Below are 14792 nucleotides of genomic sequence, written 5' to 3'. Positions count from 1 at the left end.
GACCTTCATAAAGCATTTGATCTTGTTAATCACAATATATTAGTTGAGAAACTTGTAACTGAATTCAATACTGATTCTTTTCTGGTTAAATTGGTTGCCTTCTTCTTATTAAGTAGATCACAGGTAATCAAATTTCAGAATCATTATTCCAGTCACCTCCCTGTCCACAATGGAGTATCCGAAGGTACTCTTCTAGGTCCCCTCCTTTTGTCAGTTAGGATTAATAGCCTTGCTAAGGAATTTCCTGACAGATGAAAATTTGGGGATGGCATAGCGGCTGTTGAAACTTGCTACAGAAATTTGATTAGCAACCCTATGTGCACCCTCAATGGCATTGCAGACGACGCTGTGGACTTAGACATGAGAGTAAACCCCTCTAAATCCATGATAATGCCAATATGTTTCCTTAAAACATCACTTAACTTTTTCAACAATATCGCCCCAGATATTTCTGTGTTCTCCTTTAAGTTACTTGGGGTCACAATTTCTTCTAATTTAAAGTGAGATATCAACGTTAAAGATATTGTCTGTAGAGCTAATCCGTTCATTTCACTCCTTAAGATTTAGTGTCCCTCCTCCCATTCTTTCAGGGTTTATGCTTCCTTTGTCTGCCCGTATCTTGAATATGCTTGTTCAGTTTGGCATCCTGGCATCTCCCGGGAAGAATAGAAAAAATTGAAACCATTCAAAAAAGAGCCCTGAATCATTCCCAAAGAAGCCAAAGTTCCATACTTGCAACTTCTAAAAAAAGCCAACTTGGAAACACTTGAACACCGGAGATCTACTTTGTGCCTCCGTTTTGCAAAAAAAAATGCAATAACAAACCTTCGGACGGAAAATATTTTCCGCAGAACGGACTCCCCACCCAGACATCCCTGCCTGCCACGGACTGTTTCGGAACCCATCCCTGTCTTGTCCCTCATTCGTTGCTTTACCTCCAGATATGAAACAGTTTTTGTTCCCTTCATTACTGATAAAATAAATAGCTAACCTAACCTCTTTTTTTCTTTATTATCTGGTACTGGTGATACCCAAGTTTTATGTTCGTTTGCTTGTTTTGTTCCCCTCCCCCTTTTTTATATGTTCCTTTAAAAACCCTTTTTAATATATATCGTTTCTTTTTTTTTAGTTTTATCAGTCTTTACAGAAGCGCATCCAGGATTTTCGTGGGGGGGGGGGGCTACCAATTTTTTTTAGGGGGGTACATAAAAAACCTCAAAAAACGCATACAAAAGTTGTTTATGTCCATTTTTGTTACATTTTTACGAGTCATTTTTAGGGGGGTGGGTTCAACCCGGGTACCTCCCCCCCTGGATACGGTCTTGAGTCTTAACCTTTTCAACTAGCTGAAATTTTGCAGTTCAATATGTTTGACTAAGGAATGGTTTGTCATTCTGATATTGTGGTTTTGGCAATTGTTTGCTAGTTTATTAGTTGTGCTTTATTGTGATTGTTTTTTGGCTTATATTGTTTTTATGACTCCCAAATGCAAATTTGGCCCTTCTGGGCTTGTGACAGGATTTTTTAAAAGTAAATATCTTATATTATTATGTTATCTAACATGCAATTTTTGCAAGAATAATGCAGACTAAAAAAATGTTCGAGATTTTTTGCCAATTTCTATTTCACACGCAGATTGTGAACTTCTCTTGGATTATATTGTTTTAATCCCTACGCTTAACATTTTTCGCTACGTAAGCTGGAACACCATTAACAGTCAGGTCAACACAGTTACCTTTTTTTTGTCTGAAGAGTATTTTGTCTGATGTGCTGTGTCATGTTTATCCATAATGTTTAACTGCATCCTTAACCACAAACTGCAGTTCTGTCTGCCCTACTAGAGGCATCAAGAAGAGCCGCCAATCATTCCCCTGATTTCCTCGTGCAGCTAAGGAGGGAGCTACACCTTCCTTTATAGGAGGAAGTAAAACGTAGAGGTTTCTTAATTTGTCGATAGGCACTTCGTAGGGTGTTTCTGGGACTACCTCAAAAATTGGATCCCCTCGGTTACCAATATAGCCCTGCATTTACAACTCCGTGGCATCCTTTCTTAGAAAAAGAAAAATAGAGGACACATAAGTGCTTCCTATGCAACAAAAGTGATGTTCCTTGTTGTTCAAGCCAGAGGACTGTAAGTTTTATATACAAGGTTTTCGGCCATGGTGATTCTAATGGTGTACGTTTTACTTTGATCCGATCCACGATGTCCTAAGTACCTCCCTCCGTTGATTGACTCTGATGACATTTTTCATGAGGAGTTGGCCTCTCTCGTTGTGGATGGATGGATTTGTTATCTTCTGGAAAACAGATATTTGGGATTCTTCGAAGACATCCGTATTCAAACGAGAATATCCTTTTGTCCCTTTTTTTATATTTAAGTCCCTACTGCATATATAGAGAAGATCAAAGCTGCAAACTTTTCGGAGTTGGTGGATTTCTTAACATTAGACAGGTCCAGCTTCTTTTCACGTCTGTCAAAAAGCTAATATTTTTGTCTTGTTAGATCTGCAAGTGACGACGGTGATTAATATGAAAGGTTAACGGTTTAACTGTGAATATAGACTACCTTCTTCTGGTAAATGAAGCCCAGTGTAAATAAAAACTACGCGCTTCGTCCCAATGGCGGAAGGCAAGGAAAAAGCACAAGGAATTATTAAAACTATATTCAGGGAATACTTGGCGGGGGGGGGGGGGTTCGATTGGCCTGACGCCCATTCTTCTCCAAAAAATTAAAAATTGCATAAAGAACAGAGGCTTTTTGTCTGGCCAGAAGCATACTCAAAATATACTTTATTTGTAGCTGCTATTATTCGAACTCCTATTCAAAACCCTGTATATGTTACAATAATTGTTTTTCATTTAACCTTGTTACTTGTAGTGCAATTTCTAAGAACTATTTTATTTTATTTATTTTATTTTTTTTACGAATGTGATGCTCACGGAAGAATGGTTTTGTTTGTATTTTTTTTTTTTTTTACCTAATTTACGAACTTGTAAAATATAGTACAGTAACAAAAAGAAAAAAGAAAAAAAAGAGACGAACAAAAAAGACAAACAAATAAACAAAAACAGACAAACAAGAAACATTGAATAAATTGCGGCAAAAACAATGAAACGGATAATTAAAAAACAAACATAATAACTCTGCATTCTGATTAGACTGTACATAGGCCCCAAAAAAAAAAAGAAAAAAAAATCATCGTTCGACAGCTTGTTCGATAATTTGCCAAACGACATAATAATGACAGTAGTTCCATATTTGGAAATAGTTTTCCCGTTATAAGAAGGTCATGGCAAATAAAGCAAAATATACAGTAATGTAAATAATTACAGCAGGTCAAATATAAATCATATGTAAATAGCAGAAATTGGACTCCCGAATTAAAATATGATTAATTTGGGTTTAATTATATTCTAATATAAGTAAATGTCTCTTATAGATGTGCCTCAATCAAAAGTGCACTGCAGTCTCTTCTGTAATTGGCACCGGGTGTCCATTCGACTGTCATGGCAATGGTATATGTAATAGCAATGGCAGATGCCATTGTAACTTTGGATATGCTCCACCATACTGTGACTATCCAGGTTTTGGTGGCAGTGAAGACAGTGGCCCAGCAATGAATCCGGCGGGATCAAAAACTATGCAGACAATCATTTACATGTTTTTTGGTCTAATTCCAGTCGTAATTTTGATAGGCTTCATTTATTACTACTACAGGAATCCCCAAAAAAGGCAACAACTGTGGGAGAAGCTAAAACAGCCAAGGTGAGCAAGTTTAACAGTTTTCGGATTAAGTTGCTGGCTATTCCTTTTTTTTACCTTTTACGTTATTAACTGAAACTGCCAAGGAACTTCTGCGCTAAAACTCTCACAATAATGTTTAATTACTGTCTAACGGCTCTAACTTTTGAGGGATCGCGATACTAATTTAATATGAATGAATAACTATATTTGATATGGCCATTAAATAAATCGCGTAATAGTCTTTTTGTTTGTATTCTCTTTACAATCGGTTGAGTGATGTCATAGGGCTCTCTTTGGTTAAAGAGGAAAGCTTATGAGGCCAAATATCTAAATTTTATATGATTTTATTATTAAAGCTCCCTCTAAATCCTGTTCAAAATTGAATTGGAATATGGCTACGCCAAGAAAACCACTAAAAGCACAAAAAAGTAAGGCTATATGCCTCCGTAAAGCCAACCACACATGAGAAAATAAAGCGTAGGACCTGATAATATTTTCGACACAATACTTAATAAAATTTAGAAAAAAAACAAAGAAATTTGTTTTATTAGTCATTTTCTGATTTTAGTTTGGATTTTATCATTCATAAATAGGTTCTGAGACCAAACTGGCTATACGTACGACCAGAATGCACTTTGAGACCATAATCTTTTAGGGAAACAATGGAAATAGAAAAATATATACATAAGGGCCTTAATTTAAACAGAGATACTGGGTATATTTTTATAAACCCTATTTTTGTTGATCTAATAAAGAAATCCTCAGTACGTATTCCTTCTCGTTATAAAAAAAGATCTTTTTGCCGTGTTAATACAAATCGAATCAATAGACAGGTTGCTCTTGTTACATGGGTAGAATTCGTGCCCAATTCAAATTTTGAATTGTTATTAATTTTTTAGATTTTCAGTCACTTTTGTGACTATTTCACTATTTAAGCACTGAAGACAGCTTAGTGGAGGTCTTTGCCAAAATATCTTGCTTTGTTTTCGCTATTTTTCGGCTTTAAGTTACCCTCTTTTGTTTTGTCTCTTTGTTTCTTTATTTTCTCAGTGTTCGGTTTTGCGTATGTAATGTTATTTGTTTTGAATTAAGTGAAAGAAGGGACTTTGTATTATGTTGAGTTAAAATTGGCATGAAGGTTACACTACAAAAGCACGGACTTACCGTTTCGAGAATATTCTAGAGTATTTTCTCGGTATTTGGCTGATACATGGATCGTTATTTAGACAGCGCTATAGGGCTGCCTTTGGTAATGGGTAGTCATGAAAGGGGTCATTTTTTGTTCATGTACATTCTTGTTGTAATGTCTATAATGGAAACAGATCTTTTTTATTTCGTTTATTATTTAATCAAATTTACGTGTAATTTTTTTTTTCTTTTATGTGAAAAATGAAACTTGTTGACAATTACCTGAATATCTAAGAATATATTTTGATTTTGTTTTGCTAATAATAAATACTGGGACAGTTAATCAGAAACAAAATTAGATTTCGGGAAAATCTGGGATTAATTTTGATTCAGAATTGGGAAGATTTTCCTGATTCTCAAAATGATTCCAACATCAATTTTCATTTCTAATATAAAAGAAAACTATTTTCGGTTTTCATTTATTATATAAACATACCCAAATACTTGGAATAGTAGTTATAGTTATAGTATACTACCTATAGTAGGCTTTAAAACTTAAATTATACTTGACTTATTTACCTACCGAATAACCTAACTACTTAATTATTACGAAGTGTGTTTTTTTAAGTAAGGTCCGTTTGAACATAAGTACACGGCTTTTTTTTTTATTGCTCTGCGGAACTTTCTTAGGGTTAGGCAGTATGCTTCTGCATTGATAGTGGTTCCTCATTGCATGAGGTTGATCAAGAAAAACACCATGCCTATTCCAAAACATCGACGCCATGATTTTGCGCTGGGAGAGTATGTACGGCTTTCAAATCTTCAGGGGAGTGTGGGTGTTTCCATTCCATGTTTTGTTGCCTCGATTTAGGCGTGATATACCAAACCCATGTTTTGTCTCCGGTTCACCGGCTGCCATCTCAGTGGCAACCGTTACAAAGATAACGACATAAAAACAGTAGTGAACTCTTGGTTATTGGAGCCGTCGGCAAGTTTTTATGGAGACTTGAGTTTAAAATTGGTTGAGAGGTATGATAAGTTTTTGAAAAAACTTGGTAACTATGTTGAAAAATTGAGTAGAGTATGCACTTTCTGAAAATAAATTTACCTTTTGAAGTGGTTTTTGGTTGTGTACTTAAAACAAACACACTTCGTAAAAAATTCACCTCATAATTAATTAATTTAAGTAATTACTTAACTACTTTACTTAACTAACAGAATAACTTAACTACTTGGCACAACCTAATCTAACTAAGGTTTATCTTTTCTGTGCAACATTCAAATTTGCAAAAAGTACATAAATGTAATTTACACTGAAAGGACAGTTTTCATACCTTTGGATTTATTGGTTTCAGGTATATTTGTTCCCTGATGGAGAGTTGTGACATTAATTAGATTTTTTTTTTTAGACATTTATGTAAACTTAAAAAAGGGGAATTTTCATATTTACCCATGTTTTTTGTCTTTTTAACGTATAGAATTTCAAAGATATTATTTGGTAGTTGGATCAAGCTAAATCTCAGATATCGAATGGTAAAAAAAAATTATTGTCTTACATTGAAACATCAAAACCGTAGGACTGGAGAAAAATAACATACCAAAACCTTGCACGGAGAACAAAAACCGACATTGAACATCTGTTTTTTTTTTTACTTTTTTATATGAATCTTGAACGTATTTTATGCAACCATGTATATAACTCCTGGTCTGTTCGTATAAATTTGTTTCGGGGAGGGGGGATCTCATCAAAGTCCCATAAAACAGGCAAATTAAACGGAAAGCATAGATAAAATAAGAAGAAATTGGAAAGTTCTTAAGAGTTTGAGCTCAAAGGATCCTCCTGCGTACCTGTTTACCACGGAGTGAAATCAGGGGGGGGGGGGAGTAAAAGTTCAATTATTAACACATAGACTTTTTACTTTAAGGCAGAATATGCTTGAATATCACAAGAACAGCTGTTGGTCACAGTTTCTACGACTTTTTTTAGCGACTTGCAACCTATTTTGGCAACTTATGTTTATTATGAATTGCCGCTTCAAAAAACATGCACAATAAATAGGATGTTAAATGCCACTCATTGTCTAAAAAACAACTAGATCTTTAAATGTGGCTATTGTACATCCTATCTCACTTTTAAATTCCAAACCAGCCAGTGTTAATCTGATTTCTTTTGTGCCCCTTCATTAAGTTTTTTTCTAGTTTTATCCATTCTTCTTTATTGTAATCTGATTGCTGTCAAATTTTTATTTTGTACAGTTTTTCTTCTCTGTTTCTTTCATGTTCTCTCCTTCTCTGAAATTTATCTTACCCCCTCCCCTTCTTCTCTGTTTGGCCTTTTTTTGAAGAGATAAATAGTTTCTATATTCTTACCTCCAATTGCTATGAGAGTGTTTAATAGTGCTACTTAATGCTATAAAGTGTGAACAAAATAAAACTTGATAAAAAATAAAAATGACCAAATATGAAGATAAACGCAAAATTTGGGCATATGTATTTTTTCTCATCAAAAAAGGAAATTAGAAAATTTCCTTTGCCTAATGCGGAAATTAGAAAAACCAACACAAACTAATTAAAAGTCTTAGTTTTTTAAATCATAGTAGAGAGCAGTTCAACTTAAATTAACCAAAGAATTGGACCTTATTAAATGGAGGCTACCACAACCCTCAGCCTCCCACAAGGTGTTGACAAAATGTATTGAAAATTTAGCACTCTAAATTTTGCTAAGAATCAACAATCAAGAATGGTATTGGAATCGAAACTTTAAGGTGGAACTAGTATTGGAATCCAGAAAATTTGGGATCAACCCGTCACCTCTGATTATTTACATTCTCGATAATCTGCGATAGTTAAAATAACTATATAGGCTGGTTTAAGCTCAGCCAGCAAAACAATCAGTCTCTAAAACTGGATGAATGACACTGGCTCCACTTCAGCACATGGCCACGCAGTTCATCTCGTTTACGTGTTTTTAGACTAAGAACGAATTATGTATATAAAGAAATATCTTAGCAACTCAGGTAAAGGTAAAGAATACGGCATTGAACTTTACAATCTCTGCCGATGGTGCTGATCGCCATTTCATGGGCATTCGGCTAAGAAGTGCAATGGGGTTCGGGGCAGCCGTCCTGTGCTTTCGGACACCCTTCCTGTTTACCTTCCCTAGATTTCTCCAGGTACCCATTTAGAGCTGGGTGAGCTTACCGTGTCACCCCACTGAACCCCGCTCCGAATCAAATAAGCAGTGACATTAGGACTCGAACCCCCATTCTCACGGATATAGAATTTCAAGTCTAGCGTGTTAACCAGTCGACTAAGACAGCTGTTAATCAGATAGACGCAATTAAATAGTTTCGCTTTTCATGAGTTGCATATTGTTAGAACTTTAAACTATGTGCTCAAGGTATATTCATTTGTTGTTTTTTTTTTTTTTATTCATTCATCATAGCTCACTGATTATTGCGTATTGGAATATTGCAGTTGTAAAATGATTAAGATTGTGTCTAACAATTTTTATTAATTAAAAACCGAGAAGTGGCTATTTTTGTAATTTTCACTGTTTGGTGGGATGGAGGGAGCCAGGCCTGTTGGTCTCCCATTTCCTCTTCAGATATTAAATATGCTCCTCAAAATTAACCTAGCCCATATTTTTAACACCTTAAATCTTTTCAAGAAGCTAGTTTGATGATATATCATTTGCACTATTACCAGCTATGCAATGAGCGCAGTTAGGAAAGGGTCAAGATGATTGAGTTGATTACAGTGTTAGTAAATAAAGAAACGGCACTAGACTTCATAGTCCAAACCGGTGGTGCTGATCATAGTGTTATGGCCCTTCAGCCAGGAAGTGCAATGGGAGGCTGGGGGCTAGCTATCCTGTGCTTTCGCACATTCTTCCTGTTCACCTTCCCTGTCTGTTTACTTTTGAGATTATCCCAACTGCTAGCGGTTCTAATGGTTCTCTCTTTTTATAGGCGAAACGTTCCTCAGCGGCCGGACATTTTGCCTATTCATGTACTGACAAGTGAAAGGCGGGCAGATCAAAGTTCAAATGAGAAACCTAAGGGAAATCCAGATTCTTTAAGAAAAGGAATGTTTGGAAAGTTTAATGGTTTTACTTTGTCTCCTTTAAATGAACAGCCGGAAGAGCAAACTCCGACGCCAGTCGAATCTCCGAAACACAACATCCCTCCACAGAATTCTAGAGTTGCGTTTCTTACTAGTGCTTTCGACAAGACGAACGTTGATAATAGACCCACGGCAGCCACAAATAAACCTTCATTAAGTAGTTCTTCAAGAATATTTGGTGATGATAACGTTGCCGTTGTGGCACCAAGTAGACCAGTGATTAGTAGCCCAGTTTTGAATCATTGTACCAATGGAAAAAATGCTGGAACTCTACCAGTCCGTCCAGCACCGCAAGTGCCGAAAGAGAGAAAAACGGAATCACCGACTAGCCAACCGCTACTTGAAACTGTTAAAGTCGATTCTCGCGTTGAAGTAACTGTAACTAGTGTTAATCCTTCGCCAAGAATAGAGAAAAAGCAAAGGCCTGTTTCATCTCCAACGTCTTTCTTTGTGAAATTACCGAAGGAAGAGGAAAGCAAGTCCGGGGAAAGAGAAAGTAAAATTTTCAATAATCCTTTTTTTCAAAGATTCTTTCGCTCAGACCCTAAACAAGAAAATGAAAGAAGTTTAAAGAATGAAGGAGAAGGAACCCTTAAGAAAAATTTTAAAAAAATCGACCGACAAAGTCTCAGAAACTTGGATATTTCCTCTCCAATCACTCAAGATGTCAACTTATCAGTTAAAGTTGTGCCCGTAAGAGCTGCGCCAGAACCTCCCAAGGACACAGTTGATGGCAACGTCAATCGAGTTCGTTTTAGTAGCAATGTTTGCGAATCTGAAGATGAAAATCCAAGGTCATCTGTTGAAAGAACTAACAGCATGCGTATCTCAAATGTTACAACAAAACCAAAGATTCCAAAATTTGGAAGCATGCGAAAGAGTCAACGACCTGTGTCTATGCCATCAGCGAGGCCTAAATCCCCACCACCAAATCCCCCTGCACCCCCAGTGAGCACAATCCCGCGGAAAGATAATTATTTTATTAAAGAAAGCTCTCCGGAATACTTATATGACGACTGTCTCTCCAAAAAGGATCTAATGAATTCAGAAGACGCTGAAAACTTTTATGAAAACATTGATGAAAAATCTGGGGAATCAAGATTCACTGAAGAAGATAGTTCATCTGCAAGTAGTGGCGATGGACTCTTATCAGAAATTGTTTCTGAATTAAACAGAAAGGATAATGTTTATGCCACTTCTATGAAAAAAACAGGTTGTAGTTCTCCTGAAGCTCTTGAAGGGAAAATTGCTTTCTCTGGTGGAAAGGGGAATCCGGGAAAAGTTGCTAAAGAAAAGGAACCTCCATCTAATTCTTTTAAATCTGCTGTCTCTTCCCCTTCTTCAAAGTCTTCAAATACTGTGAAAACTTCATCGGTAGCTACTGATACGTCTATAACGCCTAGTAAATTTTCTATATCCTCTCCTAGTAGCAATGCGTTAAAATATTCAACAGCAAATAAGCCCCTGTTGAAAACTTCAGAACCTGTGATAACACAGAACTCCAGTTTTATGTCAACAAACCCTAAGCCGTCTTTTTCCGCAGCAACAAACAGAATCAGAGCTAATAGTCCTTCAACAATGACCAGTTTACTCAACAATTATTCAGGCACCAAAACTTTAGCGGTATTATCTACTCCTACCTCACTAAGTGGGAGCACGAACAGCTCACAGCTGCAAAATGCCCAAAACCCAACATTTGGTTTAAATGGAAATTCCCCAGTTGCGTGTAGTTCAGGTAGTCCGAGTACAATTTCTCTGAAAACACCAGTCTGGCCTAAACTCGCATCGATACCGTCTAGCGGGAGTGTCAACACTTCTTTACCTAGCGTTTTGAGAACATCTACACCTTCTGCCACTGATGCTATATCCTCCTTATCTAATTCTGGTGCCCCTTTTAGTTACTTAAATTCCAATCTGAAATTAACAACACCACTAGCAAAACCTATAGCAACAATTACTCCAAACGCTGCCTATTCAACCAGCGTGTTTACGTCAAGACCAAACTTACAAGCCACACCAAGTAAATTGACGACTTCTGTTTCTGCAATATCTACTCCTGCTTCCCTTGCCGCTTCTCTAGTCAAAATATCCCCTCCTTTGCCTTCTGTTGGACCTGTGGCAGAAGTCGTGACCGGCGTTGGCTCGATTAAGGTTGAAAGACCTGATTATACTAGTCAAGTTGACAGCAAACCTCTAACAAGTACGACAGTTACGTTTTCTGTTTCGGCTCCCGTCGTAGCAACTCGTAAAGAAGGCACTGGCATTTTTAAAGTTCAGGCTACTTCTGATAAAGCTAATAAAATATCAAATAGACCTTTACAAGGTCGCCTAACATCCCCTCCGAGAACCACTACAAAAGGTGCAACTCTAAATGCATCTAGGCCTCTTACAACGACTGCCGGGAAAACTGTGACCAAAACGGTCCCTTCAAAGCCTAGTGCAGCTTCAAAGCCTGCGAGCGGTATTAAAAAGCCAGGCTCAAATGTTCAGTCAAAAATTGATACAGGCCTAAGGAAGAACTTGTAAAGGTCGTTGTTAAACTGTGCAGCGAATATATTTTTAATAATTTATACATGCTAAGAAAGGATGGTTTCTATTACTTTTCCAACGTGTTTTATCCATAGGAAGTTCCAAATGTAAGGGGAAAGTTCTGTATTTCAATGGAGTTTTTTTCAGGATCCTTGAAGTGAAACAATTTGGAAATTAATATACGTCAGGAATCTTGCTTTATCCAACCTTTAAAATTCCTATTTGATTTTGCATAGTTCACAGAGTATTTCTGGTGTTACGTTTGCTTTTGTGTAATTAATGGATTTATGAAGATATTGCCTACTGGCGAAAAACTATTTTTTTTTTTCATTTTATTTCGTGGACGGTGCAAAGGAATGACATAGTTAAATTGTTCTTAGACATACTACTATTTAGGCATGACAACTTTGATTTTCTTTTTACATATTACAATTAAAATTATTCCTGACTGAGGCATATTAGGGAGAGATGTGCAAGCAAAAATATCCTTTAATGATAAATCAGTAGTTTTTTTTTCAATTCTGGAGTCACGCTGTACCAAAAAGATACTTGGCAGCATGATTTAAATTCGAAATAGTGAAATTTAAAATTAGAAATTCCTGTCTTAAATCTGGTAAATTAAAAAATGAAACAATTATCTATTGCTTTTTTTCAATTTTAGGTTTATTTTGAAACTTTTTAGGTGGCGTGGGATTCAACTGCCATGCTTAGAACGATTTAGTCACTATATTAGGCTTCATGATGCATACATTCAAAGATATGGAGTCAAAGATCTTACTTTAGACTAATTAAATTTGTCTACCGTATTCAAATGCATTGTCTTGAGTATGCCATAGAATTCAGTTTTCATTCATATTTTTCCATAAAGTTTGTTTTACAAACTTTATTTATAGTTTCACAAACCTTAATGCCAACAAATTTGGATTTTCTAGTATAATTTAAAATATATAACAACCCAGAACATACCCAAAAAACTGCAAGATTTTGCTTGTCTAAGGAATGACTTGATATCCCTTATCCATTGAATTTTGAGCTGATCCAATTTATTCTTTTGTTTGTGAACCAATTTAAGTTATTGCTCCAGTATATGGTTATATTTCTCTGTATATATTCCAATATACCTGTACAGTCATGGTGCTATTTTCCTTTTTTTTTCTTTTTTTCCTTTTTTTTTAACTCTCGCTTTTTTTACAAAGCTAAGAGCGACAAGTATCACGTTTTAAACTTTGTTAAACCGATCGATACATTATAATGCCTCTTCTTTTTTCTTTTTTTTTGTACCATCGGTACTATCTATGGAAAATTAAATTGTAGCTTTGCCTACAATTTAATTATTAAAATCTCATTATTAAAAAGTTATTCTTTTATACACCTGTTTATGATTGGTTTTTCAAACTTTTGTTATCATTATTTTTCTCCTTAAAGAGGCTCCTATATTAGCTATATTATTGCTAAATAGGTGTCGGGGAAGAATCCAATACTTGAAAGGCATTTATTCCAAATAATATCGTGAATAATATGGCTAGTCTAGCTGCTGTGTAGCATGGCTCAACGTATTGATTTGTAAGTCAGTGTGCCCAATATGAGAGGCCGGGTCTTTTCCTTTTTTGTTAATGGTTTTTTAAAGTGAAAAAGATTCTTTTAGTTTATCTTTATCCTTGTTCACATTTGCAAATGCATGTTTACTTTATAGTAGGTAAGAGAACCTGTGGCCGTGAATCGGACCAAACGTGTTTCAGTACCTCTAGCTCCAAGTCTATATGCGGTAACTTATGTACTGTTTACTAAATTGAAGCCACTTCGTTCACTATTCACTGTAATTTTTACTGATTTCTTTTTTCTCGTCTTAATCTTTGACTAAAATAACTGTTACTATGAACAGTTTTGCTGTCCTTTGAAGACGTAAGAAATGTCTCATTTTGGGCGAAATGGTATTTGGCCTTTGAAATGGAATTAAGTTTGACTGATCTCTTCTTGGTCAATCAAAACACATTGGGATTATATCTTTTGAACGATTGGATTTGAAATTACTTGGGTATATGCAAAAATATACTATTTACATGGTCTTAAATCGTGCTCAGTACCTCAGATTTCGCTAGTTTGTTCAATAAGGGTAATGGCAACATCTAAGTTGTCTAACTCTTAACAAGAAAAGTACCCGTAATGTGTTTTGATTTAGAACGGCTGTATTTTGAACGGGTTGAAAAGTAATAATTGACGGCTTCTTACTATTTTACACGGATTCTTAACAGTTTTGTGAAATTTCTTGTTTACAAATTAGAACATCATTTGATTAACTTTTGCCTTTATGCTTTGTATTTTAGAATCCCGTAGTTCGTGTAACCCCTCCCCCTATAAACACATACCCACACAAAAATAACTTACATTACGTCTTGTTCCGAATCTATCTAAATGCTTGGTTAATCCAAAAATTTTGAGAAAGTCAGCATATTTTTCAGAAACCTGCTTGTGAATTTGGCCTTGGGCAAATGAGCTAAACTAGAAATTGTTATCTTGTGACAAAATGAATCCGCAGCTTAAAAGGCAAAATATCAAATCTGAGTTTACAGGACGTTGGAATATGGTAATTTCAGTGGGACTGTCAAAAAAAATTTTTTATTGGAATGGTGATCCTTAGAATTTGTTATGTGGCTCATTGTTGGTAAGTCGGGCCATCGCTGACCGTGAAATATAAACGTTATAATCCTAAGCAGATCGAATGTATTTTACTGCTCTACTATGCGCAGCTACTAGTGTAAAATTAAGGGGATTCGATACCATAAAAAATCAGGCTATCTCGTCCATTATAAACTTTTTAGTTTGTGGGGCCAAACTATTTAGTATTGACTGGGTGGTCTTGCCATGACTTGCAGAGCTGGATAAGCGATCCGAATAAACGGCAGAAGAACTAAATCCGACATCTTCTTTCCCTGAAATGAAAAACCTTGTCAATTCTATTGTTTTGTGCCGGAGATAAATATATTTTGTTTTAGGGAAACTTATATCATTAAGAAGTTTTTTTTTTTTTTTTTCTTTTTTTTTTTTTTTTTTTTAATTATTATCAAACGGAGCAGAATTGTTCCCTCAAATTAAGGGAAGGATTGTCCCTAAAAACGTTCTAGTATACCTGCTATGAAAATTCCAAAAACTACCTCAAAAGAGATGTCATTTGATCAATTTGACACCTCTTTGAATTTTCTCTGGTTCAGCCCGCTTTGATTGAAAAATTTGCCGACACAATTCCGGTGTCTTTTCAACAAAATTT

At 35.7% G+C, this 14792-nt stretch overlaps 1 protein-coding gene and 1 long non-coding RNA gene across 3 annotated transcripts in view; one reads left to right on the top strand and one right to left on the bottom strand.

Annotated features, from left to right (window-relative positions):
• Positions 1-11526, top strand: part of LOC148949495 (uncharacterized) — a 216254-nt gene extending 204728 nt beyond the window's left edge. For both annotated transcript variants that reach the window (XM_089093515.1, XM_089093517.1), the window contains 2 exons: positions 3441-3766; positions 8845-11526. In XM_089093515.1, coding sequence (XP_088949641.1) covers positions 3441-3766; positions 8845-11524 — 3006 coding nt within the window. In that variant the 3' untranslated portion in view covers positions 11525-11526. The remainder of the gene's footprint in view (positions 1-3440; positions 3767-8844) is intronic.
• A 2788-nt stretch (positions 11527-14314) lies between these two features.
• Positions 14315-14792, bottom strand: part of LOC148949494 (uncharacterized) — a 73236-nt gene continuing 72758 nt past the window's right edge. The window contains exon 2 of the long non-coding RNA XR_016142139.1: positions 14315-14457. This is a non-coding gene — a long non-coding RNA (uncharacterized LOC148949494). The remainder of the gene's footprint in view (positions 14458-14792) is intronic.

This window comes from Artemia sp. Qi Xiang Cuo, chromosome 8 (genome assembly GCF_049724085.1).
Source record: "Artemia sp. Qi Xiang Cuo chromosome 8, ASM4972408v1, whole genome shotgun sequence".
NCBI classification, from domain to species: domain Eukaryota; kingdom Metazoa; phylum Arthropoda; class Branchiopoda; order Anostraca; family Artemiidae; genus Artemia; species Artemia sp. Qi Xiang Cuo.
The sequence above is the reverse complement of the archived record's forward strand: the minus strand, read 5'-3'. Positions and strand labels throughout refer to the sequence as shown.